This window comes from Harpia harpyja, chromosome 10, assembly GCF_026419915.1.
Source record: "Harpia harpyja isolate bHarHar1 chromosome 10, bHarHar1 primary haplotype, whole genome shotgun sequence".
NCBI classification, from domain to species: domain Eukaryota; kingdom Metazoa; phylum Chordata; class Aves; order Accipitriformes; family Accipitridae; genus Harpia; species Harpia harpyja.
In genome coordinates this window covers 27833895-27859847 of record NC_068949.1, presented here as the reverse complement: position 1 = coordinate 27859847, position 25953 = coordinate 27833895, and the positions used below count along the sequence as shown (strand labels likewise).

The window sequence follows — 25953 nt, the reverse complement described above, 5'->3', positions numbered from 1 at the left end:
ATATCTATTTTCTAATCCATTATTAGATAGATGTCTTCCAAAAATGTTTGTGAATTCATGTTTAACTACTTGAAATTTGGTGAACTAGTCTGATTAATACTAAAAACATGTATTAAAATAAATTACTTATAAAACTATCTAAGAACCATAAATCAGGATAAAGGACTAAATACCTAGAGAAAAAGAAGTATTTTCTGATTATTGTAAGGAGGTTAAGCGACTTGAACAAAAGCTTTGCAAAACTTTTACTTACAACATGTATCATTATCACATCATAGACTAAACACTACAAAATGTATTAGCTGTCAGCCAGGGACAGCCCACCACACTCCCCTGTAGAATGGAATTCACATAAAGCCAATACTCACTTTTAAGTTATTTATTTCATATATTTTACTTACTGCTTGCAAAGCCAACATGCAGCTGAAAATGGATTCTAAAACAACCAAGCAGTAACTAATATTTGGAGAATGGGGAGAAAATTACTTCCAAGATTAAAAAAAAAAAAAAAAAAAAGATTTAAATTCTTACCTTGAATTTGTCCAGTATTCTTGACAGCAATGGTTTATTGAAGACATTGTAGTAGAGCATTCAATCAAGATGATAGCTCAGAACTGGAATTCAGTAGTCTCAATTTGCCAATACCAAGATTCATCGGAGGGAAAAAACCCCACCAATTGCAAAATCATTTCAAGATGAGATAAATGGTTAGGAGACGTCAGAAGAAAAACAGAAAAAATGCAATACATATTCCAAATCTCTAGGTATCTTAAACATCAAAAACGTCAATATTATGTTAAAATTTCCAATATATTTATTGATTTATCAACATAACCCAGTGATTTTTCAGAAACACGTATGTCTATATTCTGTTATAAAAATTAGAAAATATATAAACAAAAATACTATAATGCATGGTTAAAACAATTTTAAAATGACCTGGTTTTGTGTCTTTTTAAATTACTGATGTGAATGTTCATTGTGGTTCCCAAGCGTGAGCACATGGGCTTGGTGGTTAAGTGGAGAGGCCTCGTAACTCCATGTGAAAAAAAGCTGTTACATTTTTTGTGTGTTTCTATATTCAAACAAAAGGCTACTTGAATTCCTTTAATGATGAGTGGAAATCTCTTTCAGCCAATCTTCCTCCATAATTAAGAAGCCAACTGAACACTACTGATTGATAGATACATTTACGAAAAGGATGATTCCTTCAAGTGCTTAGCAAAATCCAAGGGTTTGTGAACAACAGTCTCACTGATGTGTTGTTGAAGCTGTTTGTTTAGCTCTTCATCTATAAATGAATCCATTTGTGAGAATGTATCCTGAAAATTACAAAATATTAGTTGCATTACTAAACAAGGCCAGTATGTGTTTTCCATGCATAGCTTAAATTAGCAGTCCTGTTTCCCTCCCATGCCCCGGGTCATCTAGACTAGACCTATGGAACTGGCAGCTCCTGTATATCTGGCCTGCCAGTAAGTTTCACTTGGCTAGCAACAAAGCCATGTGTCAGGCAGTCCTTCATAAGCTCATGGTTTTGGTGAGGATTTTTTGTTTTGTTGTAAACTGGGCTTTGGAAGAATACCTACTACAAATAGCCACAGCTTCCAGCTCTGAAGGTGCTTACACGCTGCTTCCTGTTCAACACACCTTATAAAAATAAATTGAGCATCTCTGATCAAAAGGCCAGTGAAAGCAATAATGCTAACAGTAGAGGTTGTGAGTCAGAAAGGAATGCCTTGACCCTGCCTCAAGAGACCCCTTCTGCCTGCAGCCAGATTGGGAGCCGTCCACTCTTTTCTGGTGCTCAGATGGGGACAGTCATGCACATGATTTATACCTCCCTGTTAAAGTCTTAACACTCACAGAGTCGAGTACTTTGTGCACTCAGGGACAAATAAGATCCTCTCTTTAGTGGTGCACAGGGAGAGGAAACTCCAATTCAGCGCTTCTGTCAGTGGGGGGGGAGGTGCTGACAGACAATGGCAGCATGGCACACAGAGAAAAATATGCAGGACAGATACGGTAAAACTTAGATACTGCCAAAATTTGATAAATGAGCCAAACAGCCAGAAAGCAGGCAAGACCCCAAGGTAATTTTCCCAGTTATGTCCATTATAACCACCTATGGACAGTCTGTTCTGTTGTCTTCCTCTTTCTTTGTTTCTGCTGCCTTAAAGAGCTTGTGCATTTCCTTATTCAAGCCCTATACAAATCTCCTATCTGCTGTTCCCAGCCTTGTTCTGTCAGGGCTGCTAATCTAACACCCTAGTAGGACAGACACATCAAGAAGTCATTGTAAAAAGACAGATTAATTAAGTACAAATACATTTTTGGAAGTTGCTTCTCTAAAATGGAAATAAAATTCTGCTCTCAAGGCTTTAACTGACATTACTGAGTTACAATTTGGAGGCACTAACAAGGTTAATAGGTTACAATGTTTTCATTAGGAAGAAAGTAAGTTAATTGCCACTTTTTAAAAGGACACACCATTCACTGGACATTTAATGGAGGTTGGCATCTGGAACACATCCAGTGCTGAGGATTTAAAAGTGTTCACCCATTTCTCCTCTATATATTAGCTCTTTGTTCCCTTTGAATTTACACTTTAAAGCTATAAAGTGACACTAATGGGCATCAGTATCCTTCTACATACTGAATGAAAGGCTCTGGAAATTCAGCTACCCACACTGGGGAAAGAGAGCTAGTTTTTTATTACTGCTTTTTGAACAAACATTAGTTCATCATTACAGAAAAGGGACAAGAAATCTGCACTGAACCACTGCAAAATGCAAAAGGTAAGTAAAATAATAGCTACCACATTCATCTTGCTACATTAACTGATGCTATGGGAGGTGAAACTATTCATACAGCTTTTCTTCCTTCTTTATAGTCAGTGCTATCTTATGCCAGTTAAAAAAAATACTTGACACAGAAAGTACAGAAACCAGAAAGCCAAACTAGGTGTGCTAATGCCTGGGCACTGCATAGTGAGCCAGCAGATACAGGTTATATTGGTATATCATGGTTAAAAAAGGACACAGAGAGATGAGATGGTACCTTTCTTCTGGGTGTTACTGACGCAACAGGGGGATTAAAAGTCATTCCTCTCATACTGTATGCCTCAAAAAGTTCTGTAGCAGGCCTATAGCAAAAACCACAGTGAAAGAAAAATGTCTTTAGATACGTTTTTCAAATAATACATCACCAAACCAAGAGCAGCTTGTCCCACAAATGCCATTCACACCCTCCACCATGCTTTAAGGAACTCCTCAGTGATGAGCATCACCTGGAAAAGATCAGAAGCTAACAGCTGGGAAACAATGCAAGTAAAATGTGTCTAAATACTCAGCTGGGGGACAGAGGAAGAAATGGGAGACAAGAAAACTCTTCTGTTGGCTTGCCAGAGCTCCAAGCAGTCGCTGCTTGCCTTGTATATATTTGAAAAAGTAAAAAAAAAAGTGGATAAACGTTATCTAGCTGATAACAATCTGCTAGAATTTCCAACAGTTCCTTACCAACGGGTTTTATGAAAGCTAAGCAGCCATGGAAGAACCAGGAAGACCATCACATGGGAGAAGAACTGGTTAAAAGACAAGAAACAGAGATCAGGAGTCTATGATCAGTTTTTGCAATGGCAGGAAGAAACTATGAGGTCTGTGCCAGGACCTACGCTTTTCAACACACTCAAAGATGAGCTGGAGAGTACCAAGTTATTTGTGGCAGTAAGAATGAGCTGCCTGTGAAGAACTGCAGATAGACTGTATGAGATGGTTGGTAAAATGGCAAATGAAATTTAGCGTGGAGAAAAACAGAGAGAAAAGCAATCTCAGCTTCACATAAAAATGATAGGCTCTGAGCTGACCACTATCACTTAAGGAAAAAATCTTGTTATGACAGGTACTTTCATGGGATTGTGACCTTAATGCTGTTTGCAGTTGAAAAGAAACAGAGAACAGAAAATAGCTACATCAGTGTATAAATCCACAATCACCCACATCTCAAATATTGCATCTGAGTCTCCAATTTCCTCATCTTGAAATACTTGAATTGGTTAAAGTTCAGGAACAGACAACAAAGATGATGAAAAGTATGGAACAGCTCCTGTCTGGGCCGGATCCCTTCAGCCAGAAGAGATGGTAGACGGACAATATGATAGAGGTCCACCAAGTCATGTGAGGCACAGAAAGAGTGTATTAGAGCAGACTGTTATTTCACCTCCCAGAGCAAGAACCAGGGACTGTTAAATGATGCATGCTGGCACCAGGTTCAAAACAAAAGAAGGTAGGTCTTAACATAATGAGCTGTGGACTCATGGAACCCTTACCAAACAATGCTGTATTTACAAGATGTGTGCTTTGGTTCAAAGGACAATGAAGAGTTTTGAAAAGAATTCCATGAAGAGGTACTAAACAGAAAATGGTATCAGGTTCAGGAAATCTACCAGGCTGAAACCAGTCGGAGGCTAGGACACTGCTCAGAGCATGTGTCTTATATGCTTGCCCTGTTTTTACTCTTCCTGAGGCACCTGCTTCCAGCCACTTCCAAAGACAGGATGCTGAATTAGATCCTTAGTCTGAACCAGGATGGCTGTTCTTATGTTTTAACATACTATGGACATTACGCTGCAACGTGGTTTCCGGTTTACACCGGACAGTCATGGTTCAGTGATTCTGATTCATATTCAGATCAGGGCTGCTACTGAGGAAATGCAGATATTTTGCTCCCGTGGGAAGAAAGCACACTGCACTTTGAGATTTTTTTACCCTTGTCACAGCCTGGCAACAAGCCTCAAAAGAAAAGAAAAAAAAAAAAAAAAAGAAAAAAGCAGCCAACATTCTGTACTGGCAGAAGAACAAAGAAAGTGAGTTTGAAGAACAGAATCTTTTAATTTTACGGATAATTATTTTTAGGGATTCCTTTAATAAAGTATGAGCAACAGCATCTTTTCAGGGCACTACTTCTAAAAACACAACTCTTTGATAACTGACCTTTGGCTCAAATCAAGTGAAAGAGCTCCTGAGCCTTCAGTTGGAGCTCCAACAATAAGGTGAGCTGCAAATTTCTGCACTGTTGGATGATAGTGTCTCTGAAAGAAAGGAAGAAAGAAGGCAATTGACCGAGGGATAAGGGATAATGTATTTATCATGGATTCTCACATTTATTTCCATTACAGTAAGATGGAAGGTTCTGCTTTTTTTAGACAGAGAAACTAAGCACCCCAAAATCAGTCAGTTTCTGGAGTTAAGTGAATGAGAACACCCAGTCATACATTTATTCACTAGTATGTCATGCTGTGAGCATAACTCTCCACAGTTAATCTAACTCTTACTCCCAGAAGGCAGGAGAAAGGGCAGAGGAAGCCCTCCCCAGGCCCCAAACTCTAAGCCCTGGCTGGAATGACAGAGCAAGGTGTCAGTTGCTCCCTGGAGAAGGGCTGGACTGCAAGGGAAGTTAACAGATTGAAAAAGCGTCCAAAGGAGTCTTATTAGGCAACCTACAGTAAGATCCAGTGTGGTACTATCATCATAGGGGCTGGGTAATATCCCCTTTTGAGCTCACTCCTTCCCTATACCACTGTGCTGCTCTTCGTCTTTGTATGGAATAGGCTCACATGGGCCAGATTTGATTGGTAAGCCTGAAGACCTCTGTCGTCTGTTCGTGTAAAGCATATAAACATGTAGCAGCTATTTACTGCTGACTTTTGCTTCCCAAATCACTCAGCTACTCACTAACCTGCAGTAAATGCAGCTCCCACAGAGCTGTGTTCTGAGCATTGCAATGCTCTGGTTCATCTAGTTCTGGAAGATAAACTCCACTGCCTTGAGATTCGTTGTCTAGTAAGAGGTCCATCTTTGCGAAAGTCTACAACACAAAACAAAAAAAAAAAAAAAAAAAAAGGACTGAGTAGCTTACATTACACATCCAATTATAACATGGTTAACTTAAGTTCAGGATTCATTCCATGTTATTCAGTCTCAGCAGCATTTAAGGATACTCTGTTTTCATCACTCTTGCTTAAGATGCTTCAAAATATTTTGCATAAAATCGATTTGTTCAAAAATCCAATAACCTTTAACCAGTAAGCTAAAAATTCCAACAAGTAAAACTTACTTGCATTAACACCCTGTTTGTTGCCAAGATGCCAACACTGGAGTTTGGAAGTACGTGAAGAGCAAGTGTGGAAAGTCGCTTTAGGAAAGCAAGAGCTCGTTGCTGAGAAACTTGCTTTCTCCGCTTGGCAAACATGACATCCAGGCACTGGAGCACAATCTCTGTATCACCATTGGTACCACCTCAAAAGCAGAATTTCATAAAAAGAGTAAATAACCATTTCGAGGAACATACAGCTAAATACTCTGCTATTGACTGTACACTGGAACCTGAGAAATAGCATGAAAGCTAGGAGGTTCAAACACAGCACTAATGCGATACAGACATAAGCATCCATCCTTTTTTGGTAAAAATAGTCCAGCTTTGAATAGAAAAAAATGTATCATTGTTTCTGTACTCCTTTGTAAGAAAACATTTGTTCCATCAAAAATGTCTAAACATTAGAAGCAGTTAGTGTTTTAACCCTAAGTGCATTCATTATATCATCTTTTATGAATTGTTAAATGGTGCAAAGATTTAGTCTTTTACCCATCCAGAATTGTACCATGTTTTTTCTCAATCTTTCCTCTCTAGTGAATATACATTTATGAATTTAATTAAAATTGTTAATTTCAAACTTTATAAATATCTTTTTTCATAAACTCTTCAGCTTCTGGGAATTATTAGAAAATTTAGATTAGAAAATTAGAACGTCAGAATTATAAAAATGAGAAATACAAACCAGAAGATTTTAGAAAACAGAATTTAAATTGAAATTATTTTTAAAATTATATTACAAAAAATTAGAGATTTTTCTCTATTAGAGAAAAAATAGATAATTTTTAAAATGCCACTAAAAGAAACAACTATAAGTGAAAAAACATAAACTGAGGACAGGATAAATGCTTATCCAAGATCACATACTTAGAATTCCCTAATGAAATGACATGATTAGAACCTGTTACCATGTATTGCAGTAATACTTCTAGTGTTTGTATTGCAGTAGTGCAATGTGCAACTTGAGAAAAAAGTACATTAAAACAGACAGTAATCTCATCAGAACTCAGGTATCTTAAAACAACTGTAGTTTATTAACACTATATTAAGGCTATGATACCAAACAAGCAGAATAAATATTATCTAGGTAAAAAATGAAAATAAGAATCTGCAGTTACCTGCATGTAGGCTGAACAGTGTCTTGTAAAGATGTGTGTAGAATTTCATCGGATCAATGTTAAGAACATCACCTATTAACATAATCCCAAATAAATACATTTACTCCATTAATTTATCAGAGAATATTAGACAAAAGTTTGTTTTTAAAGATCTCTTACCTTGACCGGAGAGTATATGAAAAGCACTGAGAATGCAATGAAGACTCTCACGATAGCTTAAACCCTAAGAATACAAAACTGATTAAGTACCCAAAAGAACATAATTTTAAGGTAACTGTAATAGAAATAAGCTCAACTTACCCCAGATGCAATAAGAGAATGAAGGACAATCAGCAGGTCATCAAAAAATTCCACATTTATCAGATGAGCAAACCTTGAATCAAAGAGATTTTTATTTTTAAGCTATGACATTATCTGCAAACTCAGTTCAAAGTATTTTGAACTGCCAAAATCCGCACCTTAAAAGCGGAGCAAAATCAAATGCTGAACATCTATTATCTTCACATAGATGGATGATTTAGCCCCCCAGCTGCTCATCACGGCTTCCCTATAGCTCTAGAGACATGCTCATATTCTTCAGGAAGTAATCAGACAAAATAATGGAATCACATCACTCCCTGCTGGGTTTGCATCACATCTGTTCTATCATGGGAAATTTCACATCACATTGAAATATGTTTAGAAGTAGGTGAAAACTTCAGCTGAGATATAAAAGAATTTCAACCAATTTGTCAGGGACCGTCTTCTCTCACTGCTTATAAATCCCTTTCAAAGTCAAAAATCCCTTCAGTGCTTTATGTCTTTTCTAACACACACAAAAGAAGGTGGACCAGTTCTTACTTTGCAAGACCTTCTAGCACAGCTGGCAAAAGTGGAGACTTCTGAGCTTTCTTCAAGATTCTAAAGTAAGTTACAAACACAATATTCAAGGTCTCTGTGTGCTGAAGAAAAGAAAAGAAAATACTTAAGCATGGAAAACAGACATTTCTACTTCACTTAAACTCAACTGAAAATGCTCCTCTGTCCAAGCCTGCATTCAGGCCTTCCAAACCAGTCCTGGCACTGCCATCTCTGCTCTTTTTATGCTGAAAAGCTCAAGTCCTGCTCTCCTGCCCCTACTCTGTCCCCTCACACTCTCCTAGCTAAACAGCCTCTCTTACCCCTCAGTCCATGCTAGCCACACTCTTCCTTTGCCTAAAGGCCACTCTGAGAGGCTGGTAACAGTCATTACATAGTGTCATATGGAACAGAGCACCTGGAGGACATATGTCAATGGATTCGAATACCTTTTTGTGCCAATAACAGAAGGAAATAGGAACGGCTAAGTTGGCTTTCCTGGGTAAACTGAGGGGGCTTGGTTTACTAAAACCTAGACCTCTGGCACAGGCAAAATGTTCGTAAGCTGCCAACATTATCCAGAGGTGTGGAATGCTGACAGGTTGGAATGGAGAGGAGACACTTGGTTACAAAAGGGTTAGGAGTTGCTATTTTGCAAAAATAGGAAAATAATCTCTAAATTACTTACCAACTTCAGTTTTTTTTCTTTACTTTCTGACGCTTCTGCTTCCAACAGCTCTCGTTCCAGTTTCTCTTCTGCTTTCTTCCACTGAAAACATACAGTTGATTTTAAGATAACAGATTAAATGTTTCCAACCAGCCTGGATATCCAGGTTCCAAAGATACCCAGAGAACAAATCTTCCATGCCTGGCGAGTTGCTTAAGTTACCCTGTGATGCTACAGGGTAACCAGCTTAGATATATTCCTTCCTATCAGAAACAACCAATTCCCTGTAGAATCTCATAAATGCTCAATGCAAACACTAATCACTGGTGCTGAGAGTTAATGGCAACAGGACAAGTGCAATCATTGCTAGAACAAATTGCTAGATAAATTCACTGAAGTAGAGCATGAGAAAGCACAGGTCATACCTTTCTTTGCATTCTTGAAAGATTTTTTCTTTTCTCTTTGTAAGTCATGAACTTTTTCTTTGGTGCAATGTCTTCGGAATCTTTTTGTAATTCTACTTCCTTAATTCTTAAATGAAGAAATACTTTTAACACCTATTGTAAAATAAAACAAATACAATGCAAGGTGATCCACAACAGAGGAACGGAGGGTAAGAAATCCTGAATTCCATTCCAGCTAGTGGGCTTTGCTGGTCAAAGATTCTTCTGTTTACTCCCCTCCTGTTCCTTCATACCTTTATCTCTCATCTCTGCTCCCAGTTCCTTCCCCAGCACTGTCCATTTCTATCCACTCCTCCATTTGCCTCTCTCAATTCAAGTCTCCCTGCCTAACAACCCATGTCTCTGTCAGGATCTGATCTCCTCCTCCCAGTCTCCTTCCCTTGCCCCATATCTCTCTTCCTAACCTTCTGGCTCAGCCTGCTCCTAAGCTGCCTGTGTTCTGACAGAGTAAGAAAATTCTGCTTGTCTATAGCCAACAGCTGCACTAACTTGAACTTTCAGATTTTTTTGAAACCACTGACAGAAGAAAATTGTGTAGTACAACAGAAAGACTCTTACCTCAGGTCTGACATCGTAATTTCTACCCCTCACAAGGCCAGAAATGACCTTAACTACACCAAGTGAAGCATAGCCCAACTTGTCTTGTTTAAAGAGCTTCTTAACTGCCTCAAAGCACAGTTCAGAAATCTGAAAAGTGAATTCAAACATATTCTTCTGTAAAGCCAAGTCCACCACAACAGCTAATTAGTAATACTGATGGTATTTACTAATTAGAAAGTGGACACAGCCAGTGAAACAGCAAAAAGATACGGCCACAAGATCTGGATATTGTGCAATAAAGCTCAGAAACAGATTATTTTTCATGCAAAACAAAAACTCTTTCCCTAATCAGAAAATCACTTACCATTTTTGATGCATCATTCATGAGTGGAACAATGAGAACGATAATGTTATTGTGGAAGTTAAAGTGGGGTAGGGCCACAAGCAGCTCACACAGACACTTCACTGCTATCTCTGCTAGACCTTTATATGCTTTTAATGAGATGACATTGCTTTTCTTCAACTTCCTTTGTTTCCAATCTGCACAAAATATTATTTTTAGTGACTACTGTTCAGAATGTAGGGGAGCTTCTAAATATTTACATTTTTAGTTATTGCAGGCATTCTCCTCCATTTTTTATGCAAGTACTATTTCAAAGACAGCAGGTAGCATTCAATCAGAGGAGGTAAATTATGATGCTGCAAACAATTTTGCATTTACTACAAAAAATGGGAAGTGTTGACTGTACCTTTAATTGTTTGTTCCAGATTTTCCAAGTAAAACTTATACTGGCTTACAAGGCCTTCTTCAAATTCTCTCAGTTTCTGAGTTTCTTTTTTAACCTGTAAACATAACACAAATAAAATTTTATTTGGAGAGCTAAATCCCGAAATTAGCCAATGGTGAAAAAACCCGAAGTTTTAAAACAAATATCAGATACCTAAGTAGTTTTTTCATCTAGACAGACATTCCTAGAAATGTATTAAAAACAAAATATTTCTACATATTTCTATACATGTTCTTGCGCTCAGAGGACTTTTTCCAACTAGGCCTATTTCATTTATAGAGATTGAAGTGAAATTTTCAGCTAGATGTTATTTTAAAGCCATGACTCTAAACTGCACTACCTTTATTCAAGAAACTTTCTCAAGAATTGGTTAAAAACAAACTCCAGAAAACAAGTTACTCTGCATTTGTTCAGCAAATCATTAAATACATTTCAAAGAAATCTGTGCCAGTTAGGTGACAATGTTGCATAATTTGCTTTCTTTCTAGTTCCCTTCAGTGTGACACAAAACACCATCTTATTCCAAGGTTTATAATGAAAGTCACCCAGGTTTGGTATACTACTTTAATCCCAGGTCTGGTATACTACTTTCACATACTATTTTTTCCCTGTGTTACCACCAGCATGTCACATACTTATTGAAGGAAGTACATAAGAATTAAAGGTTCAAAACGAAGACCTCTGCCCTTGAAAGTGTCACAGTTTCAGAATTTCCACAAGTACTTGTGTATTTGTCACCCTTCACTCAAAACTATGAATTCATATTAAACAAATCAGTATTAGTATTTGGCATAACTTAAAAAAATCTGAACTACTCACAATACTCTACAAAGAAATTTGATATTTCACCTTGGTAGCTTTTTCTGCTTCAGTCAGAGGCCGAATTTTGTAAGAAGGCACAATATCTTTGAAAACCTCCATCAAAGAAACCATGACCAGCTTCCGAACAATCACGGCCACATTAGGATCCTGTTCCATCAGCATGGCACGCAGCTCCTTCAACTTTTTAATCTGATTAAGAAAAGAGGCACACAAAGTCAGCTAACAATCAGCCACAAACCAATCTACAAGCACAACGTACATTTCAGCAAAAGTTTGCCATAAGAAACATGCCTCGTTTTTAAATACTAGAAAGAGAAAGCCATTACCTCAGCAGTTACTCAGACACTACTTAGTACTGCATAAAGGGCCAAGAAATGCTAGGTATCCCAACAAAATTTTTATCTTGGGAATGTTCAAACTATCCTGCTATTACAAACTTGCACAGAATTACAGAAAATTACTAGCATATCCTGAAACATTGAGAACTGTCAGATACAACCACGAAATAAGAGCTTAAATAAGGGTCATGCTTAAGGAACAAGGTAGTTTGGATAGGAAATACCACAGACAGTATTATTCCTAAAAACCACAAATATTCAGAGGGACAAATTACTCCCAAACAGAGCAAACAGTCACCTGGATCTTCAACTGATTCAAATCCTTTGTACCAACCTATGGCAGCAGTTTCACTGTTTGCCACCCCCTGACAAATGATACAACACTGACCTTTTTCCTTGTTCTACCCAGGTATTTTTCTGCTTTTGCTATTGTTTGGTCACTTCAGATCTTTATTTATTGACTTACTGCACAACACAGGCACACGTACATGCATGTTAACTAAATGCTACCTACATTGTTGTCTGGCTCAGAGAGAATGGCAGATGCTAAGGCAGCTATGTGCATCTTCCTTTCCTGCAGCTTTTGTCTCCTTTGAGCAGCCATTTCCTCAGGAGTGAGAACAGGCAGGGGTTCTTCATTAAAGTCTAGCACAAGGTGCGAGAGTTAGAAAAGAGGGTCACTAGGGAAGCCGCTTTACAAATACCACATTGCGAACTACAGTTCTAGATACTGCATTTCAGATGGGTACCACGATAACCCCACATAAGAGTAACACATGCAGTTCCACAGTAAAAGAAGCTTTAAGAATGGCCTTGCTAGGGCTTATATTAACCCACAGATTAATTTTGCTCCACTCCAAAATCTTATGCTTTCAAGAAGAAATGCACCAAATGTTTCTGAATCTGCAAATGGTATTCCCCAAGTACAGTGGGAACAGATAAACTCAACATACGACCCCAACTGTGCCAAGAAACTGCAGTGCTCTGCAATTTGCAGCAAATTATTCACGATTCACTTTTTCTTTTAAAATACAATTGTTTTATTTGTGTTTTCTGAGTATTATTTTGCTACAAGTATGTCTTTCCTCAACTTCAGACTATATTTAGAGAATAATGACCCAGAAATGGCAGAGTTACAACTGCAATTGTTATCTGAATATGACTCTTAACTGGATAGCAAACTGCAAATTGAAATCTGAATTTCCTGGTATTCTGATGTTTTAAGTAAAAAATTTCAAAGACAGACGCTTAAAAGCCTACACAAGTCTGTGCCCTGAACTGTATTTCAAAATGATCTCAGAGTAATCAAACTAGAACCACAGCATACACTCTTTAATTAAGACCAAGATTTCCCTTCTTACTAGCAAAGATGACACAATTGATATAAGGAACTTCATGCAAACATCAGTTCCAGGTGAAAATCAAAATAATTTTTAAGGAACGGATTATGAAGCCAGCTGTTCCTCAGGTCCTGGGATCCTAACAGGTAAGAAAGCAAGCTCCAAATCACTGTTACGCTTTGGGGGCAACACGGTAATAAACATATTCAAAAACACCCTAAACAAAATACACTTAAATTACAAACTTCCTTAGGGAATAACAAAGTACTCTTCAGGTATGTCAGTGATTTGAAAAAAAAAAAAAACAAAAAAAACCACAACCAAAACACCACAAACCAAAAAAACAACAAAAAGCAAACATGATGTTCTATTACCCTCTTCTTCCTCCATTTCTTCTGTATCCTCTTCTTCATCCTGTGCAACATTGAGAACTGCAAAAATAGAGTGTCTAGTGTCAAGTATGTAATAAACACTGTGGAATTTTAAAAGAATAAATTATACACATCTTGGCTACTATACCAATTTCAGAATCTGAGTCTTACCTGGTTTTTCCATAGTTTGGGGAATAATGCCACCCTTGTCTTTGATGGGGAGCAGATGGATGACTTCTTTTTCTGGCTCAGTCTGCATGCGTCTTGGCACCTTCTCATATTTGTCAATCACACTTTCATGTTTTCGTTTTTTGACGTGAACAGGTTCACTAAAAAATACAAGGCAAACTAAATGAATTAGCCATCTAATTAGACAAGAACCATGTATGACAGTATACTAGCTGGATTAAAAGTCTGCACTTAGAAAAATAAATAATGGCTGATCTTATTAAGTGGAATGTTTGAGCGTGTTCACCACTGACAGCACCAGTCACCACTCAGTCGAACAATGTTAATGTGTATCCGTATAGAATCTTTGAATTCAGGACAATACAGTGCTTCCCATCTCCTTTTTATAGGAAACTAAATGTGAACGGAGCAAAGACAAAATGAGATTTAGTTGATCTGGCAGGGCAGCCAACTTCATGAATTTTGAAATGTTGGCATATGAGTGTAAACACACACATGCATGCAAAATCCTTGCATTGATTTTGAATTTGCAAAAAAAAAAAATTAATTAAACAGTGTAACTGCTTATAGTATAGGTACATGAACAGTGTTATCTGTTTTATCTCATTAAAAAACTAAAAGCCAGGGATGAAGAATCACATTATTGAAGCCACATGGTCTGTCTTGTAACAGGAACACTGCTTTTGTTCTTGTAAGGGGCAGAGTTTCAACTATGGACATCTGAAGGGCCCTGAAAGCTCTGGGCTCAGAGACTGCTAGGCTTCAGAAAGTAAAAATCACTTGCATGAGAAGTAGTTTTACATCCCAGAGTCTACCCAGATTCCCTGCATACATGACACAGTCACCCTACGCATGCATTGTAAGGACAGTGCACCAGCCTCAGCCTTGCTGTCCCTGTGCAGACCAAACCTTTCCTGTGTACCCAAATCCTACTCAATGAGCACAGGAATTCTATACGTCTGTGATTGATCTGTTGAGCATGAAGAAAATACAGCTGCTGTGAAAACAAGGGAAATTCTGCATCATACCACACATCTGGAAACCCTAGTACTAGCTGATAGGTTTTAAGATGGCACTGCTCCCATTCATGTAGCAGTAAGGGACTTGGGGACCCTTCAAAGTAAGGCAACAGTGAACAAATCAGCTGAAGCTTGTAAAGGCAAACATCCTTTGGAAACATGATTTCAGCTCTAAAATATTAAAAATTTTGGAAAAGAGTAAGGAAAATACAAAGATGCAAAATAGAAACTATTAAGATATCAGCACAGCCTGTGTCTCACCTAGGCCAGAGTGCTGTTTTACCTGCCTCCCTCCCCACTGTGCTCCCCCACTGCATGAGCAGGTGCCCTGGCAGGGCTGAGGCTCACTGAAAACTTAGCCTTGAGCAGTCCTGCCATGAAGGACTCCACCAGCAAGCAAGCAGGACTGGGACCCTCTCACTGGACAAACAGTCCAGTGCCTTCCTTAAGATATCTCACAGCCTCGCTCTCCCCTACCGTGCCTTGATGCCTTGACCTCCCAATCGACACTTAACCAGGATGTGATAATGAGTGGGTCAGTGCACATTTTTATTTAACCCTAGTCCATATTAACTTTTACCACTACTACTATCACTTTTTTACTCTGCTCACTGGGAAAGCCTGTGTCACATCCCACTCTCCATGGATAACAGAAATAATGCAGTGTGGTGTACCACCCTTTCACAGGCTATATTCCTAACCTGCACGTAAGTATATAAGAACATAAGTATTAGTGTCTGTGCTAATATGAACACATAATTTATAAGTGAGGTAATATTTAGCAAGATCTTATGAATGATTACAGTTGATCAAACAGATTAAAAAGACAAATTTTCCAGTTTAAGGGAACACTATGAAAGGAGCTAAAAGCTAGTAACAGTAAAACAGGTAAAAGAGCAACTACTTCCATTGTGTTTTTCCACCATTCTAAAAATGCCTTGTCATAATGAATGGAAGACACATAGAACTGCATCTTGCAAAATGTCACTAAATAAAAACGCACAATAAATTTTGAGTTTTGCAAGACTTGAAACTTATGTGACACCCAGTTAGTTTGGGGGGAGGGGAAGGTTTAAAGGAAAATTCTTTTAATTCAAGAACTTGCAATGTGGCTACAAGAGACCATACAGTAGAGTACAACACAACTGCAACTTTGGAAATAAAAAGCCATTTACTACTTTCCTTAGAAACTAGACTAAATTATTAATTAGTAATTAACAATTCGTACTGGAACTAGCAAAAAAAAAAAAGCGCTAGAAGAAATGCTCTCTATTTTTGAAAACAATAAAAAATGCTTTTTGCTCATTTCAACATTTAGTCTGAAACAACCGCTTCCAGAACTAAAGAAAACCGAAGTTTACAGGGAAAATTAAAACCACTCTACAGCAGCTAGGCATACAGAGTTTTTTCACATTCACCAAAAAAGGCAAGTTAAGATTTTCAAACAATCATGTAACCAGACTACTCTGCAGAAGCATTATTTGTAAAGACTTACAATTCTACAACTAGAAGCATTATCCTTCTGTGTATTTCATTGCGAACTCTACCTAACACCTTGCTCCAGAAAACTGGTAACAAATTTTTTGTATGAATGTTTTGGTGTCACGTGTTTACAGACGTGGCTTCCAGAACCCTTGGGTTTTTTTAATAGCAATTAGCAATGCAACGTGGAAAGTACAGTGGCCCAAAGTCCAGGGAACGTCCCGAGTACTCTACATAGAATAAAAGACTCCGCACACAGATTAAAGCATTTCTTTCAGTTTGAGGAATGCTACTCATTTCACAGCCAGGGACCTCATGGGAAGGAACAGTGCGCAGAAACAGTATCCTGAAGGTCAGGCAGAGCAGGTGAATGTACTGATACACATCAATACATTAATACTGAATGTACTGACAGACTAAGGAAACGCTAAACCAGAATGGCAACGAAACACCAGACTGAAAGCAAGGTCCTGATATTTGTATTACATTACATATTAATTACATAGTAACCACACAAAGTTGAACTAGTACAAAAAGTAGACATCACAACACCACTCACTTAGAAGAAAGATCTCTGGTTAAAAAGGATGCTTTTTGAGCCAAATCCTCCATTAATTTTAAGTCATCTTCATCCATCATGTCCAGTGGAAGAGCATCTTCTTCCTCATCTTCTTCCTGTTTTCCAACTGTTTTAGAAGATGATGTGTACAGATTAAGATTCTGTATGTATATTCAAACTTGGAAACCTAACCCTGCTTACACTTGTGAAACCATTTTACACTTTACTTCAACCTGGAGCTCATCAACCTTCATGCACGTGTTTTGTGTTATCCCTGAAAACCGCCCCATTATTGTAACATCCAATAACGATCAGAGCAAACACACTTCTGCCATCCCTGTCACGGTTTAACCCCAGCCAGCAACTAAACACCACGCAGCCGCTCACTCACTCCCCCCCCACCCAGTGGGATGGGGGAGAAAATCGGGAAAAGAAGCAAAACCCGTGGGTTGAGATAAGAACGGTTTAATAGAACAGAAAAGAAGAAACTAATAATGATAATGATAACACTAATAAAATTACAACAGTAATAATGAAAGGATTGGAATGTACAAATGATGCACAGTGCAACTGCTCACCACCCACCGACCGACACCCAGCTAGTCCCCTGAGCAGCGATTCCCCGCCCCCACTTCCCCCAGTTCCTATACTAGATGGGACGTCACATGGTATGGAATACCCCGTTGGCCAGTTTGGGTCAGGTGCCCTGGCTCTGTGCTGTGCCAACTTCTTGTGCCCCTCCAGCTTTCTCGCTGGCTGGGCTTGAGAAGCTGAAAAATCCTTGACTTTAGACTAAACACTACTGAGCAACAACTGAAAACATCAGTGTTATCAACATTCTTCGCATACTGAACTCAAAACATAGCACTGTACCAGCTACTAGGAAGACAGTTAACTCTACCCCAGCTGAAACCAGGACAATCCCCAACCCTCAGATCTTGTTGCCAGCATGGCTACGTTTTATATTTTTCTTAACTCTCCCTTTCCTTTAAACAAGAGCAGCAATTATTTGCACACAGAAAATGAAATGTTGTTTTCTTGATATATAATTTTACAACATGAAGCAGCAAGATATTTAGTAACCCTCATACCTTTTTGCTTACAAAAATGACTCTGAGCAAACACTTACCAACTTGTTTTCTCTTGCATTCTTCCAATGGAAAAGGTTTTCTAGAGATAGCATCTCTGACAGCCTCCCTTAACTTCTTTTGCTCTTTTCGATACTTCTTAGCAGCACTCTGCTGCTTGTACTGTTTATTCTTTAATTTGTTGTCAAGTTTTATTTTACTAGTTCTCAGTAACTTGCGAAAGCTTGGAACTCGTTTTGTGTTTTTTCTCTAGGAAACAAACAGAAAACTACAAGTAACTGACATGTTCATAGCCTTTGTGAAATTTATTTCACTGCTTCAGATCTCATTAAGTCGATATTTCTAACAGGGCTGAAAAATGTGTTTCTTCCAAACAGTATCATCAGTTAGCTCCAAATTTACCCAACTGTGTTACCTTTTGAGAAGAGAGACCCGCAAAGAATGTTTTACAGAAACATTCTTTGACAACTATTTATTAAACCCGCTGTCTATCACTTTTAGACACACAAACACTCAAAGTATGGTAAACAGATTGTTAGGGCACAGTTCTTTGCCCTGTGCGCTCCCAAGCACTCTGTCTCCTCTCTTCAGGATGCTGTTCTTCCCCAACACACAACAAGGTACAAGGTACCTTAGAGAACCTTAAGCTACTGGTATGAGGCCACAGCCTCAGGCAAATGTCCTCCAGCTGAGGACTCTCCATGAGCAGTAGCTGCATGGACGAGACAAGGCTGCCCACTGCAAGGCTCAGAACAGCACGATGCAGAAGCTGTGTACGTGCCAAAACTGCAAAACGCTCCCAAGAGCATTCAGGATGGAACGGACGCAGCACACCTTACCTACTGAGGGGCGTGGGAAGGCAAGGGCTGTGGAGAGAAAACGGGCCATTGTATTTGAGCCTTGGTAGGGGGGAGATGCGTCCCTTTAGTAAGGGGACGAGTGGCTGGACCACCGTGGGGCTCCTTGAATGCGGAATTTTTGTCAGTTCACCTTTAGCTTCCTGTTTTAGTTTTGACTACTGGGAAGGTGCTGAAGAGACAGAAGCAACGCTGACGCTTGCTTCTGCACCACAGGCACAACGCTGAGCTAGAACAGCTACAGACAGCACTGCCCCTGCCCGCAAGTCAGCTCGGACTCTGCTTTTCCTCTCCCGATGCCACCTCACCGCCCGAGTGCCTGCGAGCAGGACACGATGCAGACCACCCCGCTCTCTGCTACAGCTCCCACGCCTCGCTCCTCAGTATAACGAACAGCAGCGACTCATTTCTTCTTCTTCCATGCCTCAGCCTTGGCAAAATCACCTTTGCGAGGGGGGAGAGGCGAACCTGCCTTCTGCCGGGAACCCGCCGGTGAGGGGAAGAGCTGCTGCCCGCCCTAGCCACGCCGCATTTTACCACCCGCCCCCCGACGCTAGGACTTTTGTCGTTTCCTACAGCCCCACGGCCGCGGCAGCGCCGGCCCGAGGGCAGGCGGAGCCAGCACGGGCCGGCAGCCCCCTCCCGCGGAGCCCGCGGCGGAGGCCCGAGGGCCGCCCCCCCGCACCGGCCCGCCGTGCCCGCCGCCCCCCACCGCAGCGTCCTACCGGCTTCATGGCGGCGGCCCCCAGCGCGGGCCGTGCCGGAGACGTGCAGCGGAAGCGGCGGCTGGGGGCGGAGCCGAGCCCTCCCCCGCCCCGCGCCGCCGCCGCCACAGCGGCCCCTGGCGGCGGAGGCCGAGCCGGCTCCGGCGGGCGGGGCGGCAGCCGTTGCTGAGGGGGGACGGGAAGGGCGCCGGCGCCGCGCCGGCGGGGAGCTGCTCCCACTTCAAAAATAAATAAATCTTTCATTTAGAGGCTCCACCCTCTGCCCCGCACCTAAACACTCCCTGGGGGAGCACAGTTGTCCGCCTCCGAGCTCAACCCCCGAGCCTCAAGAAGAGCCAATCTAACCGCGAAGCTTACTAACCTGCCCTTCACCTCAGCTCCTCAGGGAAGCAAGAAATCGAGGTACCGAAGTCGTGGTTACTTAGCTGGTTACTGCACTCAGTTTTCATCAGTACACCACTACCCTCGAGGCACTCTCCTGCCCTACTTAGCAGCAAGTTACGGAGGAATCGAAAAGAATCACAGCACACATCTGCTATAAGTTTTATTTACACTGGAATTGTTACTAGTGGTCTTAAAGGAAGGTTTGATCCTTCTATTTACAGTTATATACAGATTTATAGTTGAAAAGTAAGAAAACTGTACAAGATAACACAAAAATATAAGACAAATTGGATCCAATTAAAGTAGTGAATACATAAGTTAAGAAAAATCTGACATTTACATTTCAAATTGTAATGTTATGAGGAGCGTATATGTAGTTTTTAAACCAGATAGCAATGTAAGTTACACCACACTAAATCTTTACCCCAATTATGTAGCTTTTAAACACCAGACAACTGGAAGATTCCTGCATTTAAAAACACATAATGGTAATTTTGACTTGATTTCCACAGAGGGACCAGTTACAAAAACCCACATGTAAGGAATTTATTTACATTAAATATTAGCAAAAATGGACCAAGAGAATGCAAGTGTTCCTCACCTGCAGTGCTATCCATTTTAAATTTCCATCCTCTACAATCACAAGTTGTTGTACAACATCTTTGAGAACAGGAAATGTTTGAAAATATCTGCTGTGACACATAAAATATGACCTTATGTCTCACAGTTAAAAGATGTTAAAGAATTAAGTATCACTAAACCAGACGCTTTTTGGATTTCAGTATTGCACACTAATAAAAGATAGTTTCAAAACCAAATCTGTGTCTGCATTATTCCTAAGTGTTAAAAGTGGCTGCTCCTTTGACAACACAAAGTCTGCAGATAACTGTCAGTTTCTAGTGTTCACCGTTGCATACAAGTATTTGTCAGCTGGAAATGGCTCGACAAAATAAAACTTGTGGTGGCAAAACCCTTTCACAGAATATCCACTCCATTTTTAATAAGCTGCACAACCAATACACCAAAACAAATGCTTAACACCGCTCGCTTTGAAAGCTGTACACTCTGAAAATAATAGCCCTGATCTTACCACTGTTTTAAAATTCAGATGATTTTTGCTCTAACAGGTTTGGGCACAATACTTCCACAGTTCCTGAGTTAATTACATTTGCCCAGACTGAAGAATGAAGCTGCAACTTAAAAAAAAAGAAAAACAACAAAAAACACGAGTAAATAAGACAATACCCCTTCTCAAATTTTAACCATCTTGCACATAAACATACCAAACAACCTTATTTGGTCCTCAATACTTTCAAATGGTTAATTTTGGAGGTAATATTTGTACCAAAACATTTGGTTTGGATAGCAGTTTTGGGGCCTTAAGATTTAGCATTTCCCTCACCCCCCCCCAAAAAGTGCCTTTGTGGTATTTGTAAAAAAAGTTATGCCTCAAAATTTTTTTTAAAGTACCAACAGAAGTTATTACAAATGCTTATTGCATTGAGCTGATTCTTTTAAAGTATTAAATATTAACTCCCCCACTTCTCAGTTTCATAGGTTTTAGTATTCTGTGTGAAAACAAATCTTCCCACAACAAAAGCTAATACTGGCAAACGGGTGAAGATTTCATCAGTTCATTACTCCACTGAGAGCTGTGTCATCTTCCCATCTCATTTTCACATATTCTATAGAGCTTTTCCACATAGAAGTGATGTGAAAACTCCTTTGTCATCAAGTGGTTTTCCACATTTTCAACTGACCTCAACATTACAACGATTAGCTTTTCAGTGCTGGGCTATGGTTCTTGTCCCCTTCTTTGTTGTCCTTCATCAGTGAGGCAAACACCTGGAAGAGAAAATTATTTAATGAATATTAACAAAAGCCAGTCTTTTAAAAAAGATCAATATTAACCACCACAATATTAGCATGGAGATTAATTTCTAGAATGAGACCCTAGAAAGGAAGTGCCCATTGCTCAGAAATCAGACATGCAGCATAAAGTAGTCATCAAGTGCCCCATATACTCAAGTGCTGACATGTCTGTTTTGACATGTATATCCAAGAAACTCACCTGTGCCCATTTTTTGTTACTATTCTGCATCTGAATAGCTGCAATACAACTAAAAAGCTTTTCTGATGTAATGTCTTCTGGAAGTTTTGTTAGAAACTGTGCTATATGAATAAAGTCCATCTGCAGGAGAATATCTTCATATAACCGAAGGATTCCTAATCCTGTCCTAAACAAAAATTCTTCTCCATCTCTACAGAAAACATCCCAGACACGACAGGCCAGATCAAGTGGTAATGACTTGCTGTAGAGTGTAAAAATCCTACAATTGAGAAAAAAAGTCACAGTTATAACTTTAATCTATTTCAGAAAGAGGAAAATACAACCTCCTTTAAATCTCAGTTACATTAGCTGAGAGCAAGCAGGTGACAAGTTATTTCGTATGTTCTTATTTTTTCCATATTTCAAAGATCCCCAAGTCTCCAGTTTTTTATGTCAGAACTCCTACACTGAAAAGCATCTCTTTTTATGCTACAGGAAATCCTCTGTTTGAAAGCCACCTCCTTTAGGAAGCTCTGGCTAGAGAAGTTACAAACATCTTTACACTCAAACAGGGTATAATATACTACTAAGAATTTTAGCAACAAAGATCATAATTGTGTAACTTAACCCTTCCCATTATTTAATCCATACAGTTTAACAGCTCTGTTCATTGTTTGTTTTCTAAACTGAATCTAAAGCCACAAATAATCTCAATAGAAGGCTACATCCCACTAACTTACTAATGAGAATTCAATAACTACATTTTTGTGATACATTTTGAATTTCTAGTCACGTTAAAAATCGCCAAAATCTGAAGACAGTCAGTCTTTTATTCTTACTGGGAAGAGTCCAATTGCATGTCTTTTTGCAAAGTTTATTTTTAAAAAACATTCATTATACACAGGCAGAGAGTTCAGTCTGCTGTTATGTACCATATTGTAGAACGTCTTCCATAAATTTGTAGTGGTTCCTTTGATACAAAGCACAGTGTTCTCTGTTTCCCCATTATTCCTATGGGGAAGTGGTTCAGGAACCTCAGAACACTCCTTACCACACACTACCATAACCTCTTCTACTCTCTCTTTATAAAAGGAGCTCGCTCTATCTCAAGGCCATCTTTGGAACATGTGCAGGAATAACAATCTTCATTTCTCACAGGTAACTGGAAGCAGAATATTCTAGTACTTTGTACAGCAGCACTATTTCTGCAACATACGTATATACCTCTCGATCTGCCTAAACTCTCAGGACTGCAGCACACTCTTGACTCAATGCTGCTACCGTATAACCTGCTCCTGCTGAGACTTACTGATAAGCTATGTGTAACTGATAAGCTGCATGTTATAGCCAAAGTTCAGATGACATGACGTTTTTATATTACTTAATTCTACCCAATTCAATTTACTCTATTAGAAAGTTCTAACCCATATAATAATCCTGTATAAAGCACATCCTTATCCACACACACACTTATAAATAAACATTCCGTATTTGGCAGCACTACACACACCTCAAGGATGCTTGCATTACTGCCTTCCATTACAGGCACATAATGTAGTTTGGTACTCTCTGCTTTAGAACATTCATTACTTCAAAATGTTCACTGTATTTCCAAGTTTATCCCTTCCCAAACCAGGTCCTAAATTTCACCCTCCTTCTGCTTTAAAATCTATATTCCTATAGTCATACTTTCTTCAGTAGCTGATTATGCTCATTTCATCAAGCCACTTACAATCAGTCATAAGACAACTATGGTGTAGTAGCCTCCTCTCCCCTACTTATGTTACACACAGCTGACTCTTACCTGCAGCAACTAGAAAGTGAGACACACAGGACTCCTATCTGAATAGATGTCACTCCTAATCCCAGTTCATAAAGTTTGAATCCTGCCAGAGGAACTGCGGTTGCACAAAACAGTTCACCACAATTTCACAATGCCTAGAAAGCCGAGGTACACAAACACCTACTGAATGCTTTTTTTATGCTGTATTTCTATGGCTGAAAAACCTACAGCAAAATGAAAAGCATTCCAACAGTTCTGAGGTTAGGTTTGCTATGTTCTCTGAACTCACCAGTCTATCAAATATATGTCTGGAGTAAGACTGTATGATTTGAAATGAAGAAACAATTTGGGAAGATTTTCTTCAAAGAATACTTCAAAGGCTGCAAAGTATTTCAGCATCTGTAGAGATAGTAAAGCACCTCATAAGCAGTCACCAAAAGAAAGTGTAGTTGTAAAATAACACAAACCCCACCAAGAATTGAGGATGTCAACATAGCATGATGTGACGACTTAGGATAAGTACAACGACGATGTGTTTCTAGAGGAAAAAATCAAAACTGTAGAACCTGTTCTATGGATTAGTATCTGATATTCTCAATTTTGTAACCACAGGTTAGAGTTCTCCATTATTCAACAGGACAAAAGGAAGTCATCAATAAATCAAACGCTTCAAGTCAAAAGAATGTTATGGTTCAAAACCAGAAAACTCTGTGCGTACCATGCTGTGATCCACACGGAAAAAGGCCAGCTGGCATGGCTTGTTTAGAAGGTTAGCAAAGGCAATGAAAGCATCTGCCTCTTCCAGATTGAGAATGAGCACAGCAGCAATGAAGGACATCCCTTGTACCTTCAAGTGGGAAAAGCATCGGGCAAATATAGGTGAGTAGGTTCAGTACATCTTATCTTTGGAAATGCAAATATTTACAGTCTGCAACATATCAAATACCATTGCATAACATTTCCAGATGAACAGACACAACACTGACAAATAATTTTTATGCATGCAGTCAATTTGATTTCAGCAAGAAATAGAGAGTTTCTTCAGATGCCGGTTTTAGGTGCTTGATGGAAGTTCTGGGAGGTCTCATGATCACAAGTCCTCAGGACTTGGAATGCAAGAAAGTTAAAACCACACAGGCTGGACGCAGAGCTCAAAAGAGACAAAACTTGGCCTTAAGCTCATTGTTAAGCTATGGAAAAAGCAGACATGAAGAAAAACCTCACATATGGGACAGTTTAGACCCAGACAGATATGTTGGAATTGAGACAAAATTCTGTTTCAGAACAGTCAATACATATCTTACCACTTGCCAAACAGTATTTGTTCACATACGTAAAATTACTTTTAAGTGGTTAGCTACAATGCAAGTTTACATTTTTCCATGATTACTCTCTCAAAAACACTTTAGCCTGCAATAAAAGTGAAGAGCATTATTCTTGTAGTTGTTAACTGATGATCTGAATACTCATTATACTAAAAATAATTTTACCAATTTCAACTGCAATGCCTGTTCCTCATTTTAAAAAAAGTGCACTCAGTATTTTAACCAACTAGGGAAAAGAGTATGGATATGCATCAGAAACAGTCCAGCAGCTTTCCATTTCTGTGGGATAGATGGGTGTGCAAATAAGACTACATTAAATTTACTGCCATATTAAAAAAAAAAAAAAATCTGTGATCAGAAATATCCAGGCTAGCTGTGTTGCTAAATGAAAAAAACAGAAAACCTATCCATGAAAAATTACTTATTTGCCTTTTAAAACTCCACCCTGGGAACAAGCAGTCTCAGAACATGCAGAGTTTGTAATCTCACTTAAAGAGTATGGGAGGGTCTCCAAAAATGAGGTCACAGATGACAGAATTCAGGGCTAAGAACATTTGAACATGAAAAACCCAACTAGATATCGATGCAATCCCAAGCATATCTGATTTAAAGAGGAAAACGCACCCTGTGCTAAATAATGCTTTGGTGTATGGATCAGACTCAAAACTCAAGTTCTTTTTAGCCCAGAAGCAATTAGAGCTTGTGAAAGGTGTTCCTAGCTACGCCCAGGAACAAAGAAAGAAAAAGAAGGAAAAAAAAAAAAAAAAAGCATCTGTGTGTTATTCAACTGTTTCTGTAAGCCAACACCATTCAGAGAGATGTTAGGGTTAGTTGGTTTGTTTGTGTCTTTTTGGCAGTTTTTTATGGTTTTTGTTTTGCTTTAAACACAGTAATGTTTGCTGCAAACAATCTTATCTTCACTGAACTCAGAAGGAGCGATTAATCTTTGACAACAAGAACCAATGAGTTTCTGGATTTTAGGATGTGCGGTAGTGAAGCTGAGAGTATCACTATGGAAATGGCAGCAGTGGGAGCAACACTAGGACAGAACAGGCTA

General features: G+C 39.2%; 2 protein-coding genes across 5 annotated transcripts in view; both read right to left on the bottom strand.

The window, feature by feature from the left end:
- Positions 1-791: 791 nt before the first annotated feature.
- Positions 792-19434, bottom strand: NOC3L (NOC3 like DNA replication regulator). Of its 2 annotated transcripts, none has more exons than XM_052798496.1 (21): positions 19355-19434; positions 17814-18021; positions 16685-16811; positions 13607-13764; positions 13439-13495; positions 12239-12369; positions 11414-11575; positions 10526-10619; positions 10141-10316; positions 9795-9923; positions 9198-9329; positions 8794-8874; positions 8109-8209; positions 7569-7641; positions 7428-7491; positions 7269-7340; positions 6115-6296; positions 5737-5865; positions 4992-5089; positions 3061-3145; positions 792-1322 (listed from the first exon to the last, which is right to left on the bottom strand). In XM_052798496.1, exons 1-21 carry the CDS (start codon positions 19361-19363, stop codon positions 1191-1193), a joined length of 2400 nt encoding a protein of 799 aa, XP_052654456.1. In that variant the 5' UTR covers positions 19364-19434; the 3' UTR covers positions 792-1190. The 2 variants fall into 2 exon arrangements, with proteins under 2 accessions (XP_052654456.1, XP_052654457.1); XM_052798497.1 differs by lacking the exon at positions 19355-19434 and adding an exon at positions 18612-19183.
- Positions 19435-19873: 439 nt separating this feature from the next.
- Positions 19874-25953, bottom strand: part of TBC1D12 (TBC1 domain family member 12) — a 49108-nt gene continuing 43028 nt past the window's right edge. For 2 of the 3 annotated variants that reach the window (XM_052798807.1, XM_052798809.1), the window contains 4 exons: positions 24290-24418; positions 23861-23970; positions 21810-22068; positions 19874-21583 (listed from right to left, as the gene is read on the bottom strand). In XM_052798807.1, coding sequence (XP_052654767.1) covers positions 21515-21583; positions 21810-22068; positions 23861-23970; positions 24290-24418 — 567 coding nt within the window. In that variant the 3' untranslated portion in view covers positions 19874-21514. The remainder of the gene's footprint in view (positions 21584-21809; positions 22069-23860; positions 23971-24289; positions 24419-25953) is intronic. The other variant, XM_052798808.1, reaches the window with a different exon arrangement.